Source organism: Rhinoraja longicauda, chromosome 14 (assembly GCF_053455715.1).
Source record: "Rhinoraja longicauda isolate Sanriku21f chromosome 14, sRhiLon1.1, whole genome shotgun sequence".
In the NCBI taxonomy this organism is placed as follows: domain Eukaryota; kingdom Metazoa; phylum Chordata; class Chondrichthyes; order Rajiformes; family Arhynchobatidae; genus Rhinoraja; species Rhinoraja longicauda.
Genome location: NC_135966.1, coordinates 31,356,065 through 31,371,285, shown reverse-complemented (window position 1 = coordinate 31,371,285; position 15,221 = coordinate 31,356,065). Strand labels below are relative to the sequence as shown.

Here is a 15,221-nt window from a genome sequence, read left to right as displayed (position 1 = left end):
GTGTTGTGTTCCACCACACCGTTACACAACTCCCCCAGGTTCTCCCCCTCACTCCCTCCCTCCCTCCCTCACTCACTCACTCACTCACTCAATCACCGTTATCCCATTTTCCCATCCAGGGACAAATTAACCTGCAAACCTGAACGTCTTTGCTGTCCTGCTTTCTACTGCACAACTGCCAACATCTGGGCTACCTCGTTTCACTCTTCTTTGAGAGTGTGGGAGGAAACTGGAGCACCCGGTGGAAACCCACGCGGTCACAGGGAAAACGTGCAAACTCCACACAGACAGCCCCGGAGGTCAGGATCGAACCCGGGTCTCTGACGCTGTGAGGCAGCAGTACGCCCGCTGCATCACAGTTTTCATCTGTATTGGGGTACAGTGAAAAGCTCTTGTTGTGGTCAGAGGAAAGGCAATACATGATTACAATCAAGCTGTCCATAGTGTACAGGATACAGGAAATAGACAGGAGGAGGCCATTCAGCCCTTCGAGCCAGCACCGCCATTCAATGTGATCATGGCTGATCATTCTCAATCAGTACCCCGTTCCTGCCTTCTCCCCATACCTCCTGACTCTGCTATCCTTAAGAGCTCTATCTAGCTCTCTCTTGAATGCATTCAGAGAATTGGCCTCCACTGCCTTCTGAGGCAGAGAATTCCAATAATGTTTAGTGCAAGATAAAGTCCAATTAAAGATAGTCCAAGGGTCTCCAATGAGGTGGATTGGATGGGGGGTCAGGTGCTCTAGTTGGTGATATGATGATTCAGCTGCCTGATAACAACTGGGAAGAAACAGTCCCTGAATCTGGAGGTGTGTGTTTTCACACTTTTGTACCACTGGGCAAGGGGAGAACAGGGAGTGCCTGGAGGTGAGGCTAGTCCTTGATTATGCTGGTGGCCTTGCCGAGGCAGCGTGGTGTAGATGGAGTCAATGGAAGGGAGAATGTAGAAACAAAGAACAGCAGATGCTGGTTTATACCAAAGATAGACACAAAGTGCTGGAGTAACTCAGAGGGTCAGGCAGCATCCCAGAGAAATTGGATAGGTAACATTTTGGGTCGGGACCCTTCTTCAATGTGATTTTATTGAGGGGGGGGAAGAAAGCTGGAAGAGAGGTGGGGGTGGGACAAAGCCTGGCGAGTGATAGGTGGAGACACAAGGAACTGCAGATGCTGGTTTACCAAAAAAGGACAAAGTGCTGGAGTAACTCAGCGGGCCTGCAGCATCTCTGGAGAAAAGGAACAGGTGATGTTTAGGGTCAGGACCCTTCCACAGGGGCTGGTTTGTGTGACCTTGAACGGCAGGTCACTTTGTGGAGAGAGGCTGGGATTTACTACAGAGCAGCTTAGTGTCGGCAAGGTCACTGAGTCGGGTCAGCTTTGCCCAAACATTTCCTGTCCTCTCCCCAGTGAAACCCACTCACTCAAGTTAACTGCATTGACGGGCAGAGAAACCTGTTCAGAGTTCCGCACACCCACTGCATTAAAATCTGAATTGTCGCTTTAAAAATAGGATGGAAATTAAAAATATAATCCAGATTTAAACATCAGAATTAGCCGCTGCAGATTAGCGAGTCTTCATTCGCCCAAGATAGTCTGCTGTACCCACGACTGTGAGAAATCGCAGAGTTGTGTATGTAACCCTGTCTATCTACACTTCACCCTGCCTCGGGAAAGCAGCCAACATCATCAAAGACTTGTCCCAGACCCACCCCAGTCATTCCTTCTTCTCCCCGCTCCCGTCCGGCAGGATACAGAAGCTTGAAAGCACGCACCACCAGACTCAGGAACAGCTTCTGAACAGTCCTTCCACAAGCTCGGGTACTGTCCCCATCTACCACCTACATCATTGCAAACCTAGGATATTTTCTCTGTAACTGTAACACTATAATGCTGTAACTCTATATTCTGCACTCTGCTATTTTTCTTTTTGCACGACCCGTTGTATTGTGTGTGGATTGATTGTACTTGTGTGGTATGATTTAACTGGACAACACACAAACAAAGCTTCTCGCCATATGTGGGTACACGTGACAATAATAAACAATACCCACCAATTCACAGGGGAAAGGTTCTGTACCAGGAGCCTCTCTGATCACGGCGTGTTAAAACTTCACCTCTGAGAGCTTGTTTATTTTATTTACATTGTACAACAAGTGAATGTTCACAGTCCTGAGTGCTGATTCGTTTAGTTTGGTTTAAAGACACAGTGTGGAAACAGGCCCTTCAGCCCACCGAGTCCATCGATCACCCGTTCACACTAACTCCATGCTATCCCACTTTCTCACCCACTCCCTGCACACTAATGGGAATTTACAGAAGCAAATTAATTTACCGACCCATATGTCTTTGGGATGTGGGAGGAAACTGGAGAAATCCCACACGGTCACAGAGAGAACATGCAAACTCCACACAAACAGCACCCAAGGTCAATTTCAAACCCGTGTCTCTGGCACTGTGAGGCAGCAGCTCTACCACTGTGCCACTACTGAGCGATTGGAAGATAGTGGGGCAAAAGGAGGGAGGTGCAGAGAAAGGTAGAGAGTCCATGGACAGTCAGAGAAGTAAGGGGTGGTTTCAGGGGCCATCTCACCCACACTCAGGGGCCCATTGTCCCAGGGAACCTCGGGATGTGTAGCTGATCCTGGGGATGGTTTGTGTGGAGGGGAGTGGGAGAGGGTGGAGGTGAAGGGGAGGGGGTTGGGGAGAGGGTGGGGTGAAGGGAAGGAGGTGGGGAGAGTGTGAAGGGGAGAGGGTGAAGGGGTGGGGGTAGAGGGTGGGGTGGGGGTGAAGGGGAGGGGGAGGGGGCGAAGGGGTGGGGGTAGAGGGTGGGGTGGGGATGAAGGGGAGATGGTGAAGGGATGGGGGTAGAGGGTGGGGAGGGGGTGGGTAGAGGGTGACGGGGTGGGAGTTCCCTTGAGTTCATAAGGTCAGAAGACACAGGAGCAGAATTAGGCCATTCGGCCCATCGCCTGCTCCACCATGTGACCATGGCCAATCTATCTTTCCCCCTCAATCCCATTCTCCTGCCTTCTCCCCATAACTCCTGACATCCGTACTAATCAAGAATCTATCCATCTCCACCTTAAAAATACCCAATGACGTGGCCTCCACAACCTTCCATGGCAATACATTCCACAGATTTACCACCCTCTGGCTAAATAAATTCCTCCTCATCCCCTTTCTATAGGTACATCGTCTAATTCTGTGGCTGTACCCTCTGGTCCTAGACTCCCCCACTAGTGGGAACATCCTCTCCCCATCCACTCTATCCAGGTCTTACTCTATACGGTAAGTTTCAATGAGGTCCCCATCATCGCTCTGAACTCCAGCGAGCACAGGCCCAGTGCCATCACATGTTCAGGGGTGTGAGCTTCAGTGACTGTGGGATGGTAACAGGCAGGATTCCTCCTCCATCCACGCCCAGCCACACCAATGAAGATTCTGCAGGACGTGCCCAACATCTCCAGTTCCAGTTCCACAGGAGAACAAGATCACGTCAGCGGCACGGTAGCGCAGCGGTAGAGTTGCTGCTTTACAGCGAATGCAGCGCCGGAGACTCAGGTTCGATCCTGACTACGGGTGCTGCACTGTAAGGAGTTTGTACGTTCTGTTCTCCCCGTGACCTGCGTGGGTTTTCTCCGAGATCTTCGGTTTCCTCCCACACTCCAAAGACGTACAGGTATGTAGGTTAATTGGCTGGGTAAATGTAAAAATTGTCCCTAGTGGGTGTAGGATAGTGTTAGTGTACGGGGATCGCTGGGCGGCACGGACTTGGTGGGCCGAAAAGGCCTGTATATATATGATATGATATGATATGATAGTAATGTATTAAATAAATATTTAATAAGGTTGCCCAGTATTGAATGTTCCTGTGCGGTGGCGTGCATCGCTCCGTGTGAAAGCACAGCGGTCCCACAGCCTGCTCATGATTCCTCACACTCAGAAAGCTCACTGATATCATTCCAAAGGTCATAAAACGGAGGCCTGTCTTCGGGTCTCTGGGCAAAGAGAGAGAGAGCATCATTGTTACTTTCTAACGATAATACAGCACAGGAACAGGCCCTTCGGCCCACAATGGACAGCAACGTGGAGAGGAAAGGATTAGAGGGATATGGACGGGTACGGGTTTAGATGGGGCATGTTGGTCAGCATGGACAAGTTGGGCCAAAGGGCCTGTTTCCATGATGAACATGATGTCAAGACCAACTCTTATCTGCTTGTACATAATCCATATCCCTCCATTCTCTGCATATCCACGTGTCTATCCAAAAGCCTCTGAAACGCCACTATCATATCGGCCTCCACCACCACCCCTGGCAGCGCGTTCTAGGCACCCATCACCCTCCGTGTAAACAAACTTGCCCTGTACATCTCCTTTAAAATATGCCCCTCTTACCTGCAGGCTGTGCCCTCTAGGTAGAGAGTCCATGGACAGTCAGAGAAGTAAGGGGTGGTTTCAGGGGCCATCTCACCCACACTCAGGGGCCCATTGTCCCAGGGAACCTCGGGATGTGTAGCTGATCCTGGGGATGGTTTGTGTGGAGGGGAGTGGGAGAGGGTGGAGGTGAAGGGGAGGGGGTTGGGGAGAGGGTGGGGTGAAGGGAAGGAGGTGGGGAGAGTGTGAAGGGGAGAGGGTGAAGGGGTGGGGGTAGAGGGTGGGGTGGGGGTGAAGGGGAGGGGGAGGGGGCGAAGGGGTGGGGGTAGAGGGTGGGGTGGGGATGAAGGGGAGATGGTGAAGGGATGGGGGTAGAGGGTGGGGAGGGGGTGGGTAGAGGGTGACGGGGTGGGAGTTCCCTTGAGTTCATAAGGTCAGAAGACACAGGAGCAGAATTAGGCCATTCGGCCCATCGCCTGCTCCACCATGTGACCATGGCCAATCTATCTTTCCCCCTCAATCCCATTCTCCTGCCTTCTCCCCATAACTCCTGACATCCGTACTAATCAAGAATCTATCCATCTCCACCTTAAAAATACCCAATGACGTGGCCTCCACAACCTTCCATGGCAATACATTCCACAGATTTACCACCCTCTGGCTAAATAAATTCCTCCTCATCCCCTTTCTATAGGTACATCGTCTAATTCTGTGGCTGTACCCTCTGGTCCTAGACTCCCCCACTAGTGGGAACATCCTCTCCCCATCCACTCTATCCAGGTCTTACTCTATACGGTAAGTTTCAATGAGGTCCCCATCATCGCTCTGAACTCCAGCGAGCACAGGCCCAGTGCCATCACATGTTCAGGGGTGTGAGCTTCAGTGACTGTGGGATGGTAACAGGCAGGATTCCTCCTCCATCCACGCCCAGCCACACCAATGAAGATTCTGCAGGACGTGCCCAACATCTCCAGTTCCAGTTCCACAGGAGAACAAGATCACGTCAGCGGCACGGTAGCGCAGCGGTAGAGTTGCTGCTTTACAGCGAATGCAGCGCCGGAGACTCAGGTTCGATCCTGACTACGGGTGCTGCACTGTAAGGAGTTTGTACGTTCTGTTCTCCCCGTGACCTGCGTGGGTTTTCTCCGAGATCTTCGGTTTCCTCCCACACTCCAAAGACGTACAGGTATGTAGGTTAATTGGCTGGGTAAATGTAAAAATTGTCCCTAGTGGGTGTAGGATAGTGTTAGTGTACGGGGATCGCTGGGCGGCACGGACTTGGTGGGCCGAAAAGGCCTGTATATATATGATATGATATGATATGATAGTAATGTATTAAATAAATATTTAATAAGGTTGCCCAGTATTGAATGTTCCTGTGCGGTGGCGTGCATCGCTCCGTGTGAAAGCACAGCGGTCCCACAGCCTGCTCATGATTCCTCACACTCAGAAAGCTCACTGATATCATTCCAAAGGTCATAAAACGGAGGCCTGTCTTCGGGTCTCTGGGCAAAGAGAGAGAGAGCATCATTGTTACTTTCTAACGATAATACAGCACAGGAACAGGCCCTTCGGCCCACAATGGACAGCAACGTGGAGAGGAAAGGATTAGAGGGATATGGACGGGTACGGGTTTAGATGGGGCATGTTGGTCAGCATGGACAAGTTGGGCCAAAGGGCCTGTTTCCATGATGAACATGATGTCAAGACCAACTCTTATCTGCTTGTACATAATCCATATCCCTCCATTCTCTGCATATCCACGTGTCTATCCAAAAGCCTCTGAAACGCCACTATCATATCGGCCTCCACCACCACCCCTGGCAGCGCGTTCTAGGCACCCATCACCCTCCGTGTAAACAAACTTGCCCTGTACATCTCCTTTAAAATATGCCCCTCTTACCTGCAGGCTGTGCCCTCTAGGCTTTAACATTTCCACCCGGGTGTAAAAGGTTCTGTCTATCCTATCGATGCCCCATCATTTTATATACTTCTATCAGGAAGTAGCCCTTACAAAGAAAGTCTTAGAGAAGTGTATAACATCGTGAGGGGAATAGATAGGGAGAATGCACAGTCTTTTATCCAGAATGGAGGACATAGATTTAAGGTGAGAGGGGAAAGATTTTCACTGAACTACTTGAAGCCACTTGGACAGCTCATGGATAGGAAAGGTTTAGAGGATCATGCAATGTTAATGTTGCATCTGTCTCCACGGAGGCTGCCCAACCTGCTGCGCTCTGTTGTGCCCTGTACCTCACTGTCCTGTACCTCACTGCCCTGTACCTCACTGTCCTGTACCTCACTGCCCTGTATCTCACTGCCCTGTATCTCACTGCCCTGTACCTCACTGTACCTCACTGCCCTGTATCTCACTGTACTGTACCTCACTGCACTGTACCTGACTGCCCTGTATCTTACTGCCCTGTATCTCACTGCACTGTATCTCACTGTATCTCACTGCACTGTACCTCACTGCACTGTACCTCACTGCCCTGTATCTCACTGTATCTCACTGCCCTGTACCTCACTGCACTGTACCTTACTGCCCTGTATCTCACTGCCCTGTATCTCACTGTACCTCACTGCCCTGTATCTCACTGCCCTGTATCTCACTGCACTGTACCTCACTGCCCTGTATCTCACAGTACCTCACGGCCCTGTATCTCACTGCCCTGTACCTCACTGTACCTCACTGCCCTGTATCTCACTGTACTGTACCTCACTGCACTGTACCTCACTGCCCTGTATCTCACTGCCCTGTATCTCACTGCACTGTATCTCACTGTATCTCACTGCACTGTACCTCACTGCACTGTACCTCACTGCCCTGTATCTCACTGTATCTCACTGCAGTGTACCTCACTGCCCTGTATCTCACTGCACTGTACCTCACTGCCCTGTATCTCACTGCCCTGTATCTCACTGCCCTGTATCTCACTGTATCTCACTGCACTGTACCTCACTGTATCTCACTGCCCTGTACCTCACTGCCCTGTATCTCACTGCACTGTACCTCACTGCCCTGTATCTCACTGCCCTGTACCTCACTGCACTGTATCTCACTCCCCTGTACCTCACTGCACTGTATCTCACTGCCCTGTACCTCACTGCCCTGTATCTTACTGTATCTCACTGCCCTGTACCTCACTGCCCTGTACCTCACTGCCCTGTACCTTACTGCCCTGTATCTCACTGCCCTGTATCTCACTGTACCTCACTGCCCTGTATCTCACTGCCCTGTATCTCACTGCACTGTACCTCACTGCCCTGTATCTCACAGTACCTCACGGCCCTGTATCTCACTGCCCTGTACCTCACTGCCCTGTATCTCACTGCACTGTACCTCACTGCCCTGTATCTCACTGTACTGTACCTCACTGCCCTGTATCTCACTGTATCTCACTGCCCTGTATCTCACTGCCCTGTATCTCACTGCCCTGTATCTCACTGCCCTGTATCTCACTGCCCTGTACCTCACTGCCCTGTATCTCACTGCCCTGTACCTCACTGCCCTGTACCTCACTGCACTGTACCTCACTGCCCTGTATCTCACTGCACTGTACCTCACTGCCCTGTACCTCACTGCACTGTATCTCACTGCCCTGTACCTCACTGCCCTGTATCTTACTGTATCTCACTCTCCTGTACCTCACTGCCCTGTACCTCACTGCCCTGTATCTCACTGCCCTGTATCTCACTGTATCTCACTGCCCTGTACCTCACTGCACTGTACCTCACTGCCCTGTACCTCACTGCCCTGTATCTCACTGCCCTGTACCTCACTGCCCTGTACCTCACTGCCCTGTATCTCACTATACCTCACTGCCCTGTATCTCACTGCCCTGTACCTCACTGCCCTGTATCTCACTGTACCTCACTGCCCTGTATCTCACTGCAATGTACCTCACTGCCCTGTATCTCACTGCCCTGTATCTCACTGCCCTGTATCTCACTGTACCTCACTGCCCTGTATCTCACTGCCCTGTATCTCACTGTACCTCACTGCCCTGTACCTCACTGCCCTGTATCTCACTGCACTGTACCTCACTGCCCTGTATTTCACTGTATCTCACTGCCCTGTACCTCACTGCCCTGTACCTCACTGCCCTATATCTCACTGCCCTGTATCTCACTGTACCTCACTGCCCTGTATCTCACTGTACCTCACTGCCCTGTACCTCACTGCCCTGTATCTCACTGCACTGTACCTCACTGCCCTGTATCTCACTGCACTGTACCTCACTGCCCTGTATCTCACTGTACCTCACTGCCCTGTATCTCACTGCCCTGTACCTCACTGCCCTGTATCTCACTGTACCTCACTGCCCTGTATCTCACTGTACCTCACTGCCCTGTACCTCACTGCCCTGTAGCTCACTGTACCTCACTGCCCTGTATCTCACTGCCCTGTACCTCACTGCCCTGTACCTCACTGCCCTGTATCTCACTGCACTGTACCTCACTGCCCTGTACCTCACTGCCCTGTATCTCACTGCCCTGTACCTCACTGCCCTGTACCTCACTGCCCTGTACCTCACTGCCCTGTATCTCACTGCACTGTACCTCACTGCCCTGTACCTCACTGCCCTGTACCTCACTGCCCTGTATCTCACTGTACCTCACTGCCCTGTACCTCACTGCCCTGTACCTCACTGCCCTGTACCTCACTGCCCTGTACCTCACTGCCCTGTACCTCACTGCCCTGTATCTCACTGTACCTCACTGCCCTGTACCTCACTGCCCTGTACCTCACTGCCCTGTACCTCACTGCCCTGTACCTCACTGCCCTGTACCTCACTGCCCTGTACCTCACTGCCCTGTACCTCACTGCACTGTACCTCACTGCCCTGTATCTCACTGTACCTCACTGCCCTGTACCTCACTGCCCTGTACCTCACTGCCCTGTATCTCACTGTACCTCACTGCCCTGTACCTCACTGCCCTGTACCTCACTGCCCTGTATCTCACTGCCCTGTATCTCACTGCCCCGTATCTCACTGTATCTCACTGCCCTGTACCTCACTGTATCTCACTGCACTGTACCTCACGGCCCTGTATCTCACTGCCCTGTATCTCACTGCCCTGTATCTCACTGCCCTGTACCTCACTGCCCTGTACCTCACTGCCCTGTACCTCACTGCCCTGTACCTCACTGCCCTGTACCTCACTGCCCTGTACCTCACTGCCCTGTACCTCACTGCCCTGTACCTCACTGCCCTGTACCTCACTGCCCTGTACCTCACTGCCCTGTATCTCACTGCCCTGTATCTCACTGCCCTGTACCTCACTGCCCTGTACCTCACTGCCCTGTATCTCACTGTATCGCACTGCCCTGTATCTCCCTGTACCTCACTGTACCTCACTGCCCTGTATCTCACTGCCCTGTATCTCACTGCCCTGTATCTCACTGTATCTCACTGCCCTGTATCTCACTGTACCTCACTGCACTGTATCTCACTGTATCTCACTGCCCTGTATCTCACTGTACCTCACTGCACTGTATCTCACTGCCCTGTATCTCACTGCCCTGTATCTCACTGTACCTCACTGCACTGTACCTCACTGCACTGTATCTCACTGCCCTGTATCTCTGTACCTCACTGCCCTGTATCTCACTGCACTGTACCTCACTGCACTGTACCTCACTGCCCTGTCTCACTGTATCTCACTGTACCTCACTGCACTGTACCTCAGTGCACTGTATCTCACTGTACCTCACTGCCCTGTATCTCACTGCCCTGTATCTCACTGCCCTGTATCTCACTGCCCTGTATCTCACTGCCCTGTACCTCACTGCCCTGTATCTCACTGCACTGTACCTCACTGCACTGTATCTCACTGTACCTCACTGCACTGTACCTCACTGCCCTGTTTCTCACTGCACTGTATCTCACTGCCCTGTACCTCACTGCACTGTATCTCACTGCCCTGCACTTCACTGCACACCATACCAGCACTGCTCAGCTCTGCTCTATCTGCTCCCTGGGGCTTTCCGCTGTGACGCTGCCTGCTGTCAGCACAAAACCCCTAACCACAGGAAGTCTGAGTGCAAAGAGCAAACCCAGGCATCGCACCCACGTAGCCTCGCATCTCTGCTTGCATGGAACTGCTGCAGCCTCCTGCTGCATGGAGCAGCCTGAATCACCTCTGTTGGTTGCACATCTGCTGGGTTTGGGGAGAGGGGAGAGTGTAGGATGGGCGCAGGGGCCTCTGGGCTCCTCTAACCCAGTGAGAAAGGCAGAGAAATGCCCTCACACCAGAGACAGGCCATTCAGACCAGCAAGTCCCTGCCGTACACAATGGTTTAGGTTTGCTATTGTCATGTGAACCGATGTACAGAGAAAAGCTTTGTTTTGCATGCTATCAATGGGACAGGGATAAGTCTTCAATTATGTTGTTGCTTTCCTCAGGCAGCATGGTGTAGATGGAGTTGATGGTGGGGAGTCTGGTCTGTGTGATGGACTGGGCTACATCCACAACTCCACAATTTCTTGCGGTCTTCGGCAGAGCCATTGGCCCATTGGGCCATGACCCATTGGCCCATTGAACCATTGGCCCATTGAACCATTGGCCCATTGGCCCATTGAACCATTGGCCCATTGGCCCGTTTGAACCATTGGCCCGTTGAACCATTGGCCCGTTGAACCATTGGCCCATTGAACCATTGGCCCATTGAACCATTGGCCCATTGGTCCATTGGTCCATTGGCCCATTGGTCCATTGGCCCATGGGCCCATTGGCCCCATTGGCCCATTGAACCATTGGCCCATTGAACCATTGGCCCATTGAACCATTGGCCCATTGGCCCCATTGGCCCATTGGCCCATTGGCCCATTGGCCCATTGGCCCATTGGCCCATTGGCCCATTGGCCCATTGGCCCATTGGCCCATTGGCCCATTGGCCCATTGGCCCATTGAACCATTGGCCCATTGGCCCATTGGCCCATTGAACCATTGGCCCATTGAACCATTGGCCCATTGAACCATTGGCCCATTGAACCATTCGCCCATTGAACCATTGAACCATTGAACCATTGGCCCATTGAACCATTGGCCCATTGAACCATTGGCCCATTGAACCATTGGCCCATTGAACCATTGGCCCATTGAACCATTCGCCCATTGAACCATTGGCCCATTGAACCATTGGCCCATTGAACCATTCGCCCATTGAACCATTGGCCCATTGAACCATTCGCCCATTGAACCATTGGCCCAGTGAACCATTGGCCCATTGAACCATTGGCCCATTGAACCATTCGCCCATTGAACCATTGGCCCATTGAACCATTGGCCCATTGGCCCATTGAACCATTGGGGTGCGGATAGCCCGGTGTATAACGGCCGGTCTCCAGGAAGGAGAGAGAATGTTTCAGCCACACTCACATGCTGCCAGCAACGACCCATCAGCTGGTAGACCACACTGGAGGCCAGCTTTGGTTTCTGTAGCCGGAAGCCGGCTTCGATCTCTTTCACGACCTCTGTGTTGGAGCAATCATCATAGGGCATCCTGCCCTCAGAGAACACCTCCCACATCAGCACTCCTGCGGGGGGGGGGGGGGGGGGGCAGGAGGAACGCTCATTACTGCTCACCCCACCGTGGAGACACCCCCTTGCCACCACCCACTCCCCCACCGGTCCCCTACCCCACCGACCCCCTCCCCTTCCCCCACCATCCTCAACACCGACCCCCCCCACATCCCCCACCCCCTCCCTCAATGACCCCCCATCGTCTCCCGACCGGCCCCCAGTCTGATACTCCTCTCCCACAGGCCCTCACCCCTACCCATCCCCCTCCCCTATCGGTCCCCCACTGGCACCCCTACCCCACCCATCCCCAACCCTGCCCCCCCACCCTCCACCACTGTACACCCACTTCCCCACCGGCCCCCACCCCCCTCCCAACCCACCCCCTCCCAACCTACCCCCTCCCAACCTACCCCCCTCCCCTACCCCCTCCACAAAACCGCTTCAACACTCCACATCACGGCCCCCAGCTCGCCCTTGGGGCAGAGTTATGGGGCAGCATTACAGATAGATAGTTCCTCTCCCACAGATGCTGCTTGACCCACTGAGTTCCTCAGCCATCCCCCGTCCTGTCCTGTCCTGTCCTGCTCCCCTCCCACCCCACCCACCCCCCACACCCACCCCCCCACACCCACCCCCCCACACCCACCCCCCCACACCCACCCCCCCACACCCACCCCCCCACACCCACCCCCCCCACACCCACCCCCCCACACCTCCCCCCCCCCACACCCCCCCCCCCCACACCCCCCCCCCACACCCACCCCCCACACCCACCCCCCCACACCTCCCCCATGGACAGGGCATGTTCTCACCAAAGGACCAGACGTCGGACTTGCTGCTGAACTTGGAATATTGGAAAACCTCGGGAGCCGACCACTTGACGGGAAACTTGGACCCAGAGGAACTGATGTACTGGTCATCGAGGACAAACCTGGGGAGAGAGGGGGGCAGAGAGCAGGGAAGTGGAGGATTGGGGGGTGGGAGAGGATGGGGAAAGAGGGGGGAAGAGGAGGTGAGAGGGGGGAAGGGGAGAGAGGGGGGGGAAGGGCGGGATAGGGGGAGAGAGGATGGGAGAAAGAGATTGGGGAGGAAGGGGAGGAGAGAGGTGGAAGGGGAGAGAGGGGGGGGAAGGGGATGGGGAGTAGAGAGGGGGGAGAGAGGGAGGGGGAAGAGAGGAGGGGGAAGAGAGGGGAGAAGAGAGGGGAGAAGAGGGGGGAAGAGAGAGGGGGAAGAGAGAGGGGGAAGAGAGAGGGGGAAGAGAGAGGGGGAAAGAGAGAGGGGGAAGAGAGAGGGGGAAGAGAGAGGGGGAAGAGAGAGGGGGCAGAGAGAGGGGGCAGAGAGAGGGTGGAAGAGAGAGGGGGGAAGAGAGAGGGGGAAGAGAGAGGGGGAAGAGAGAGGGGGAAGAGAGAGGGGGAAGAGAGAGGGGGAAGAGAGAGGGGGAAGAGAGAGGGGGAAGAGAGAGGGGGAAGAGAGAGGGGGAAGAGAGAGGGGAAGAGAGAGGGGGGAAGAGAGAGGGGGAAGAGAGAGGGGGAAGAGAGAGGGGGAAGAGAGAGAGGGGGAAGAGAGAGGGGGGAAGAGAGAGGGGGAAGAGAGAGGGGGAAGAGAGAGGGGGAAGAGAGAGGGGGAAGAGAGAGGGGGGAAGAGAGAGGGGGAAGAGAGAGGGGGAAGAGAGAGGGGGAAGAGAGAGGGGGAAGAGAGAGGGGGAACAGAGAGGGGGAACAGAGAGGGGGAACAGAGAGGGGGAACAGAGAGGGGGAACAGAGAGGGGGAACAGAGAGGGGGAACAGAGAGGGGGAACAGAGAGGGGGAAACAGAGAGGGGGAACAAGAGAGGGGGAAACCAGAGAGGGGAACAGAGAGGGGAACCAGAGAGGGGGAACAGAGAGGGGAACAGAGAGGGGGAACAGAGAGGGGGAACAGAGAGGGGGAACAGAGAGGGGGAACAGAGAGGGGGAACAGAGAGGGGGAACAGAGAGGGGGAACAGAGAGGGGAACAGAGAGGGGGAACAGAGAGGGGGAACAGAGAGGGGAACAGACGAGGGGGAACAGAGAGGGGAACAGAGAGGGGAACCAGAGAGGGGGAACAGAGAGGGGAACAGAGAGGGGGAACAGAGAGGGGGAACAGAGAGGGGGAACAGAGAGGGGGAACAGAGAGGGGGGAACAGAGAGGGGGAACAGAGAGGGGGAACAGAGAGGGGAACAGAGAGGGGGAACAGAGAGGGGAACAGAGAGGGGGAACAGAGAGGGGGGAACAGAGAGGGGAACAGAGAGGGGAACAGAGAGGGGAACAGAGAGGGGGAACAGAGAGGGGGAACAGAGAGGGGAACAGAGAGGGGAACAGAGAGGGGAACAGAGAGGGGAACAGAGAGGGGAACAGAGAGGGGAACAGAGAGGGGAACAGAGAGGGGGACAGAGAGGGGGAACAGAGAGGGGGGAACAGAGAGGGGGAACAGAGAGGGGGAACAGAGAGGGGGAACAGAGAGGGGGAACAGAGAGGGGGAACAGAGAGGGGGGAACAGAAAGGGGGAACAGAGAGGGGGAACAGAGAGGGGGAACAGAGAGGGGGAACAGAGAGGGTGGTAGGAGAGGAGGAGGGAGAGAGAGGGTTAGGTTTCTTTAGAAAACAGCATGGCAACAGGCCTCACTCAGCCTATTGAATGCACGCGTTCATCGATCACACGTCCACACTAGTTCTACATTACCCCACTTGCTCATCCACTCCCTAAGCACTAGGTGTAGGAAAATAACAGCAAATGGAAGGTAGACACAAAATGTCTGTGTCTGTACACTGTGAACGGCTTGATTGCAATCATGTGTAGTGTTTCTGCTCACAAAAACAGTTTTCACTCACTTCGATACACGTGGCAATAAACTAAACTAGAATGGTTTCAATCGAAGGCAGACAGGAGATGCTGGAGTAAACTCAGCGGTCAGGCAGCATCTCAGGAGAGATGGAATGGGTGATGTTTCCGGTCGAGCCCCTACTCACTAGGGACAATTTAAAGAGACTAATTAAACCTGCATTAATTAATGAACTAAAGAAATCCCTTCTCATCTCTTTTCTAATGGTACGTCCTTTTATTCTGAGGCTGTGCCCTCTGTCCTACACTCTCCCACTAGTGGAAACACCCTCTCCACATCCACTCTATCCAGACCGCTCACTAATTAGTAAGTTTCAATGAGGTCCCCCCCTCATCCTTCTAAACTCCAGCGAGCACAGGCCCAGTGCTGTCAAACGCTCAGCATATGTTAACCCACCCAATTACCTGGTCATTCCAAAGTCGGACACTTTGATGATGAGCGAGTTTCCAGATC

The 15,221-nt window shown here is 53.9% G+C and overlaps 1 protein-coding gene across 1 annotated transcript; it reads right to left on the bottom strand.

Moving 5' to 3' along the window:
- Positions 1-5,494: 5,494 nt before the first annotated feature.
- On the bottom strand, positions 5,495-15,210 carry LOC144599878 (tyrosine-protein kinase ITK/TSK-like). The gene is made up of 4 exons (XM_078411148.1): positions 15,173-15,210; positions 12,720-12,838; positions 11,764-11,921; positions 5,495-5,882 (listed from the first exon to the last, which is right to left on the bottom strand). The coding sequence occupies exons 1-4, from the start codon at positions 15,178-15,180 to the stop codon at positions 5,808-5,810; spliced, it is 360 nt and encodes a 119-aa protein (XP_078267274.1). The 5' UTR covers positions 15,181-15,210; the 3' UTR covers positions 5,495-5,807.
- Positions 15,211-15,221: the final 11 nt, after the last annotated feature.

What these genes read in the sequence shown, in the direction of transcription:
- LOC144599878 (XM_078411148.1), bottom strand. An exon ending in GTCCGACGTCTGGTCCTTTG is followed by an intron (nt 11,922 to 12,719) that starts GTGAGAACATGC and finishes CCCCCCCCGCAG; the next exon opens with GAGTGCTGATGTGGGAGGTG. An exon ending in TGGGTCGTTGCTGGCAGCAT is followed by an intron (nt 5,883 to 11,763) that starts GTGAGTGTGGCT and finishes CTCTTTGCCCAG; the next exon opens with AGACCCGAAGACAGGCCTCC.